Raw genomic sequence first — 8,885 nt, 5'->3', positions numbered from 1 at the left:
CGCACAGAGCATGGTGATTTAAGATTTGCATATTGACTGAGAGACTTGTTGTGTATTGGGAAAGCTTTGTCCTTTGTTGTTTTGTTTACATCTTTGTCTTGTTTTATATGTGAAAGTGTTTCGTGTGATTGGCTGTACATTTGTTGTCTGTTTTTTGTGAGTGCTGTAAGTATGCCCGCAAAGCGTGGGAAGAGTGATGCTGGTGGGAGTGGGAGTGCTACTCGTACGAGTACGCGTCGGAGTGAACGTACTGTTCAGGGGAGTGATGTTGCTGGGAGTGCGAGTGGTGTTGCTGGTAGTGGGAGTGATGTTGCTGGGAGTGGGAGTGCTGTTGCTGGGAGTGGGAGTGCTGTTGCTGGGAGTGGGAGTGCTGTTGCTGGGAGTGGGAGTGCTGGTGCTGGGAGTGGGAGTGCTGGTGCTAGGAGTGGGAGTGCTGGTTCTAGGAGTGGGAGTGCTGGTGCTAGGAGTGGGAGTGCTGGTGCTGGGAGTGCTGCTGGTGGCGCAGTTGCTGATGGGGTGTCTGGTGGTGGCGTGCTTGCTGGTGGCCAGCTTTTGGAGGCTCTTCCATTGGAAGAAGGAGAGTCCAGTCAGCACCAGCCAAGCTCTGACCCTAAACCTGCTCGGAAGAAACGTGTGGAGGAGCCACGTAATCCTCGCTTCAATGACCAGGAAAATAGAGCTCTTGTCACTGGGATTCTGGAGCACCTTGACAGTATCTATGGACATTTACTAGGTAAGTGTACCTTTACATTTATTATTCAAATACATGTGATCCTAGGTCATCTGAGTTTTGTTCATATGCAAATATGGGTTCAGAATATCTTTCTATGTTAATTAGTGTGGAAACACAGCTTTTTATCATGCGTTACAAGGACAACTAAACACAGGCGGTCAATTTGCCATAACTGCATACAATATGAATGCAAGCTTGCTTACATGTATAGGTTTAGTAGTGAATGCTCATGTGCTTCACATATTACACCTAAAACAGCATGTTTGCTATCTCTTGGAACAGCTAGCAGTGTAGGAAACTGGTGCTTGTATTATTATTAATTTACCTCATATATTTTATTTGTTTTTCAAGGGCGGACAAGTGCATCAAGCAGAACTCCATTGGAGGAGCTGCTTCGGGCAAAATTACTTCCCGTTGTCGTGGAGGGATTGGCTGGTGACCGTGATATTGGAATTTATCCCTCACAATTTCCACCAGGTGAGAAATATTACTGTACTAGGCGTGTCGTTGTTTACAGTTATTTTGCATATTTACGCAGCTTTTTATAGTGTCTTCCCAATATAAACATACCTACATCTATATATGTATATGTCTGTTTCTCTCTGTCTCTCATATATATATATATATATATATATATATGTGTGTGTGTGTCAAATTAGACATATCTGTTGTAGTCCTACTAAAAGCAGTAACTAATATACCACGTTGCATTGCGTGCTCATTTGCATGTGAATTCCCACAATGCTTTGCTGCATTGGAAGCAATTTATTGTGGGCGAAGATGGGGAACAACAGGGTAGCACACATGTGTAACACATGATAATGAGAAATTATTAGTAGCTACAGGTACAGAACATAAATATGTATAATATTATTGTGTATTTTATTTATTTTACTCCTACAAACACGACATTACTGCCTATTTTAAACATGCATCAAATATATTGCATGCAACGCCCTACAAACATCACTTGCACTAACACATCTATAGTTGTTTATGAAAAGGTCCATTTTTGCTTTATGTCATATACAGACAGCATAATGAGGCACATGTAGCATATGTTATGTCATTGTGTTCATAACTTAAACACTGCAGACGACTATTTAGCTCCTCTACCATTGTGTTAAAGCAGCTGCAATTAATATCTCATCACAGCATACACTTCAACAGAGGGGGTGGGGTTCAGCACACACACAAATTACAGGCTCATCTTAGGGTCAACTTAGTTCACACCATTTTCACCTGTTTGAAGTAATTGAAAGGTCTGGCTGATTAGGCTTTTTGGGGAAGGGAATACCGTTCTTACAACCTGACTAGCACAACTGAAGTTAATCACACTCATTTGAAAGCTTAACTCTAGCTACTAAATGCCCCAACAACTCATTAGTTATCAAACCGTACGTCACACATTAGTTCACTCATATCTATAGTTGAACTACTATCAACGACACATTATCACACACTGCATGTGTTGTCTTGTTGAGTGACAGCCACATTCAGGTATGCCACATCTTCTATTAATGTACCACACATATCCTGTACCAAAAACAAAACTTTTTGCAATATGACCACCTTCATGATAACCATTGTGAATGTTCATCTCATGATAGTTATGTACATTATGATACTGATATGACTACACAACATATGATTTTTATGTACAAATTTAATCTATTTATCCTCACGCATTACTGCAGAAACATAGTATGTTGTATGTTAGGGAACTCAAAAGTTCTAAGTACACAGGCATGTACATTGTTATTAAAACTATTTATGTTCACTTTCACACACACATTTTCGCTTAAGGAACTGATGCTGTTAGGTACTCATAAATACAGAACATACAATAAGTGTTTGTTCAATATTTACACATGTAAATGTAAAACTAATGTTATTGTTATATGTAGTTGCCCCTGGAGGACATGTGTCACCTGAGATGGAAAAAGTGTCTTCACCTGGGTCATGCAGCTCAACACACCTAGAAGGTGAGTGTATCAGTTGGTGGCCATATAATATGTGCACTTCTATATGTTATGTTGTCATGTACATTATTTGTTTTGCACATCTTCTTTAAATAGGATTACTTAGTGTCAGTGAAAATTAAGTGTAAGGCAACATGTATTGTGTTAGTGATGTGAACTATCATGTAGGAGTTCTGAGTTTAGAGCAAGTTTTCAATCATTCATATTTCATACTGAGTCCAAACATTATTCGTAAGTCAAGGTAGTTTTTAATGTGAGGTTATAAAACGTATGGAAACATGTTAGGTGTTACTTATGACACAGTAGAATTACATAGTAACACAGCAGAGATTAACATGCCATTTAATAATGTGTACATTTATTTTTAGAACATGATGATGAGGATGATGATGATGCCGCCATAGACACAGAAATACAAGCAAGTGAGCATGAAGAGGTTCCAATTGAAACTGTTTTACCGCCAAATCGTCCAGCAACTACCACATACGATGCAATTGTAGCTTCTGAGGGAAAAATTGTGGAAGCAGAAAATCGTCGCCATTCTGACCTGATGACAGTGCTGGAAAGGATGATTGCACTGCAGGAAGAAACAGTATCACAATTGGCACATCTCCACAGAGTCTTCACTGAAGTGCCTAAACAGTTGCAAAAAATCAACACCTCATTCGAAGCATTAGTTGTACAGCAAACCCAAGCAAATTACTTGAGAATCACTAATGTACCACAATTCAACTTCAACACCTCACAGGCAGGATCTTTACATGCTGGTCAGTTTTCACCACATGCATCTGATCTTCATTCCCCAGGTCCGAATGTTACCGGTCAAGTAGCAGACATTGCTGTGCAGGTTCCTGACGACATCCTACCGCTGCCATCTGTACAAAATCAGCAGCTGACACCTACAAAGGAGGCGACAAAAACAAAACAGCACAAGCAGTTACTACTGACCAGTTTTTGGTCAAAAACAAAAAAAGACACACATGAAACAGACCAACTATCACTTGTGCAGTGTCTACCAACTTGCTCACATGTGTCAGTGGGCACAAGCCCTGTCCGTGAACAGTCACTGCCCAAAAGCCCTGTAGGTGAGTCACTGCCCAAAAGCCCTGTAGGTGAACAGTCACTGCCCAAAAGCCCTGTCGGTGAACAGTCACTGCCCAAAAGCCCTGTAGGTGAGTCACTGCCCAAAAGCCCTGTAGGTGAACAGTCACTGCCCAAAAGCCCTGTCGGTGAACAGTCACTGCCCAAAATCCCTGTCGGTGAACAGTCACTGCCCAAAAGCCCTGTAGTTGAGTCACTGGCCACAAGCCCTGCCCGTGAAGTGCCAGAGGCCACTCAAAGTGGCTCTGTTGTGGCTAAAGTTGTTGCAAAACGAAAAAGGAAAATGCAAGAGACAACAAGCAGGCCTGTTACTCGCTCTCAAAAGGAACCAAAAAAATAAATGTTATAATTCACTAAATATGTCTTTGGCCTTGTTTTGTTGACTTCAGATTATCTAATTAATATTGTATGTATGCTGAAGACTGTGTTGTTTCCAAACTTTCAAGTATGTTCTTGTACACGTGAAGTTTTGGAAATGTTAACAGTCCTAATTAATGAATAGTGTTATAAATATTGATGTATTAATCGTCTGTTCAGTAATGGTCCAGCAGGAGCCAGTTGCTATGTTTAGAGAAGCTGCAATTGACTTACCTGCAAAACATTGTATTTGGGTGTGTTACTTGATGTAATCATTGCATGTGCATATTATTCACATGCAATTAAAAACACACATCTATTTAACTGCAAACATCTTTCTTGTCCGTGTACAGCAGGATTATGTGTAAAATATCTCTCTCTCTCTCTCGCTTCTCTCCATCTCCATCTCCATCTCGCCCTCGTTTTTGCAGAAACCTGCACTCTATTAACCTACCAGCTCTTGATTCCACTTTACGCTCCTCCCTCTCTTCTCTCAGTTCCGCTTCAGACCCTGACAACCTGTTCAGGAACTACAACTCTGCCTTATCTTCCTCTCTTGATCTTCATGCCCCACTTTCTCTCTGCCGTCCTCGCCCTTCTAACCCCAGACCCTGGCTAAACTCCCACACACGCATGCTGCGTTCCTCCACTCGTTCCTCTGAACGCCTCTGGAGGAAATCTCATACGCTCGCAGACTACATTCACTACAAATTTATGCTATCCTGTTTCAACTCTGCCCTCTTTCAGGCTAAACAAACCTACTTTTCATCACTAATCAACACACACAAGTCTAACCCACGCCGTCTCTTTTCTGTCTTTGACTCTCTACTCAGACCACCCTCAGCTGCCTCCTCTTCTTCCTCCATCTCACCTCAGGAATTTGCTGACTTTTTTAAGAATAAGGTGGAGTCCATACGGCAGAACATCCCATCTGTTGCCTCCTCCCATCCCACAATGCTTCCCAACTCTCCTCCTGTCTTTCTTGACTCTTTTTCTGCTATCTCGGAGGAGGATGTATCACTGCTGATCTCCTCTTCTCTCTCTACCACTTGCCCTCTTGATCCCATTCCCTCCCATCTCCTAAAACCTCTTGCTCCTTCTATAATCCCTATGCTCACACAGATCTTTAACTCTTCCCTCTTCTCTGGTACCTTTCCTTCATCCTTCAAGCATGCAACCGTTATACCATTACTCAAAAACAGCAAGCTTGACCCTACCTGTCCTTCTAACTATCGACCTGTCTCCCTCCTGCCTTTTGCCTCCAAACTCCTTGAACGTCTTGTATTCTCTCGATTGCTACACTTTCTCAACACCTATTCTGTACTAGACCCTCTACAATCTGGCTTCCGCACTGCTCACTCTACTGAAACAGCCCTCACTAAAATAACTGACGACCTCCACGCTGCTAAAGACAGAGGTCATTACACTCTGCTCATATTACTCGACCTCTCTGCAGCATTCGACACCGTGGACCACCCTCTTCTCCTTCACATTCTCCATACTCTTGGTATTCGGAACAAAGCTTTATCCTGGATCTCCTCTTACCTCTCCCATCGTACCTTCAGTGTCTCTTTTGCTAACACCTCCTCCTCCTCTATTGATCTCTCTGTGGGGGTACCCCAGGGCTCTGTCCTGGGACCCCTTCTCTTTTCTCTCTACACACTCTCTCTAGGTGACCTAATCACATCTTTTGGGTTTAAATATCACCTCTATGCTGACGACACACAAATTTACCTTTCAACCCCTGACCTTACACCTGCTATACAGACCAAAGTTTCTGAATGCCTCTCTGGAATATCATCCTGGATGGCCATCCGCCGACTGAAACTTAACATGGCAAAAACAGAGCTCCTTATACTACCTCCCAAACCTGGCCCTACTACATCCTTCCACATTGCTATTGGAAATACGATCATTCACCCAGTAGCCCAAGCACGCTGCCTAGGGGTCACACTTGATTCCTCTCTCTCATTCTCCTCTCATATTCAAAACGTTTCTAAAACTTGTCGCCTTTTCCTCCGCAATATCACAAAGATACGCCCTTTCCTCTGTTACTCAACTGCTAAAACTCTGACTCAGGCCCTCATTCTCTCCCGTCTTGATTACTGTAACCTCCTGCTGTCCGGCCTTCCTACCTCTCACCTGTCTCCCCTACAAAATATCCTAAACACTGCTGCCAGAATCACTCTACTCTTTCCTAAATCTTTCTCAGCGTCTCCCCTGCTGAAATCCCTCTCCTGGCTTCCGATTAAATCGCGTATCTCACACTCAATTCTACTGCTCACTTTTAAAGCTTTACATTCTTCTGCCCCTCATTACATCTCAGCCCTAATTTCTCGCTATGCACCATCACGACTCTTGCATTCTTCTCAAGGATGTCTTCTTTCTACCCCCTTTGTATCTAAAGCCCTCTCCCGCCTTAAACCTTTCTCACTTTCTGCCCCACACCTCTGGAATGCTCTTCCCCTCAATACCCGACTAGCCCCCTCGCTATCCACCTTTAAGACCCACCTTAAGACACATCTGCTTAAAGAAGCATATGAGTAGCACTGGATAATCATGGACACATGACACAAAGCTTGGCCTCCTGCAGACGCACTTACTAGTATTCCCTCCTACTGTCTCTGTACATTCTCCCTACCTACCAATTAGATTGTAAGCTCCTCGGAGCAGGGACTCCTTCCTTAATGTTACTTTTACAGTATGTCTGAAGCACTTATTCCCATGATGTGTTATTTATATTTGTTATTTATATGACATGTATTACTACTGTGAAGCGCTATGTACATTTTATGGCGCTATACAAATAAAGACATACATACATACATACTTACCTTGGCCTTGGCCATTGTAATGTTGTCCTTTAATCATTTATGTGTTCTTGTTTCAAGAACATCTCTGAATGTATACTAATAAATATGTAGTATGTATGGATATATGTACACACACACACACACACACACACACACACACACACACACACACACACACAGTGTGTGTATGTATGTATGTATGTATGTATATATAGTACTATCTAAACTGGTATAGATGTATTTACAAAAAACATACACTTCATGCTTCCTTGTGAAAACACACTATTTTAATAATACAGGCCTAATGTTTGAGAACTATACTAACTGTGAGCCTCTAACAGTATTGGGCTCAAACAAATGTTTATTACTTAATTCACTCATGTTTATCACCATTTAAATAGGTTTCATACAAGGCCTACTTACTGCCATCAATATGTTGTGTGTACTCCTGCATTATATATATATATATATATATATATATATATATATATATATATATATATATATATATATATATATATATATATATATACACTACAATATACATAAGTACAATATACACTTTATATATTGTGACATAGTCCAAAGATGTTAGGCAGCTTTCTGCCCCATTTTAGGTCAGAAAGTGCAGGAATAGTTAAAAATGATCCGTTCCACATCTTCCCATTAACTCAGGCAGCTGGATGGAAAATCCAGACCACAGATTACAATGGCTCTAGTTCTCCCTCACCTGCTCTTCTAATCACATGCACAGGTACTTAGAGCAGAGAGGTTTTGCATTTCACTCTCTCTCCTTAGAGCCTGGAGGCTGGGGGTATCGCTGCTCCCCTGTTTCCAGTTTCGGGGTTGACGGCCCCTCCAAGTATCACAGTCCCAGAGGATTTGCCGGACACCTGGGTCCGAGTACCCACCACAAAACACATAAGCCAAACAAAGATGTATTACTGTTTGTAATGGACTATGCTGTATCTAGTGACCCTAATTGAGAGGGCATTGTTTAAACTGGGGGAACCAGGTTAGTTGGCCCAGCAGCAGTTAGAGGCTGATTCTATGTGTAGTTAGATCCCTGAAAGGGATAGGATTTTGTTTATATCATTTGGTTTCTTTTTTACTTGAAATAACAATGTGGGAAATACTGTAACACTGAAATGTGTGAACTGCTGAATGAAAGTATCTGAGTACCTCTAACCTTCACATGTTAAAGCTGCAGTACATTACTTGGATGAAAATAAAGCAGGCAGAAGCCTGAGTTAAGCAGCTTAATACTTTGCATGATCCTGTTTTTGAATTAAATAACCCTAGAAGACTGTGTCGGGAAGAACCCAGACAGGCGTCGGCCCTACAAAAGAGGGGCGTTTGTCACAATATATATATATTTATGAGAGAGATATATTTATATATATATATATATATATATATATATATATATATATATATATATATATATATATATATATTGTGACAGAAACCAGGGGATGGTAATAAATTCCGTATATAGGGCTCCCAGGATACTAGACAGTTTCTATCCTGTTTGGCCTGGGAGTGCAGCCTTATAATACATACACTCCATCCCACAGTTTGGCAAGCGCTGGAACTGAGGGATGAGAGATCCAGACCAGAGTTTGTCTGCTGCCTGATTTCTGTCTCCTGTCATGCTAATTAGGAATCAGGTATGAAAGACTGAATTCCTGTTTGCTCTGGTCTCCCCACAAGAGCCAGGAGGCTGGAAGGCTGCTGAACTACAGAGGGGAGAAGCCTCTTCCCCAAACAGGTTCAATCTTTCTGTTCATTTGTGTAAGACTGCAAAAGTACCATGTTTTGATGTTGGAAGTGGAAAAGCCACTTCCAACCCTGAGTCAGGGATATCTAAGTTAAGTTATCGCTCAGGTGAGCAGCTTT

General features: G+C 41.6%; 1 protein-coding gene across 1 annotated transcript; it reads left to right on the top strand.

Moving 5' to 3' along the window:
- Positions 1-1,029: 1,029 nt before the first annotated feature.
- On the top strand, positions 1,030-4,174 carry LOC142485934 (uncharacterized). The gene is made up of 3 exons (XM_075584597.1): positions 1,030-1,210; positions 2,641-2,718; positions 3,084-4,174. Exons 2-3 carry the CDS (start codon positions 2,670-2,672, stop codon positions 4,154-4,156), a joined length of 1,122 nt encoding a protein of 373 aa, XP_075440712.1. The 5' UTR covers positions 1,030-1,210; positions 2,641-2,669; the 3' UTR covers positions 4,157-4,174.
- The last annotated feature ends 4,711 nt before the right edge of the window (positions 4,175-8,885 follow it).

The sequence above is a fragment of the Ascaphus truei genome, unplaced genomic scaffold (assembly GCF_040206685.1).
Source record: "Ascaphus truei isolate aAscTru1 unplaced genomic scaffold, aAscTru1.hap1 HAP1_SCAFFOLD_668, whole genome shotgun sequence".
NCBI classification, from domain to species: Eukaryota; Metazoa; Chordata; class Amphibia; order Anura; family Ascaphidae; genus Ascaphus; species Ascaphus truei.
The sequence above is the reverse complement of the archived record's forward strand: the minus strand, read 5'-3'. Positions and strand labels throughout refer to the sequence as shown.

Excerpts from the sequence above, each read along its gene's own strand:
- LOC142485934 (XM_075584597.1), top strand. The coding sequence starts at position 2,670 with ATGGAAAAAGTGTCTTCACCTGGGTCATGCAGCTCAACACACCTAGAA. Across the intron at positions 2,719-3,083 it reads CAGCTCAACACACCTAGAAG|AACATGATGATGAGGATGAT; the intron begins GTGAGTGTATCA and ends ATTTATTTTTAG.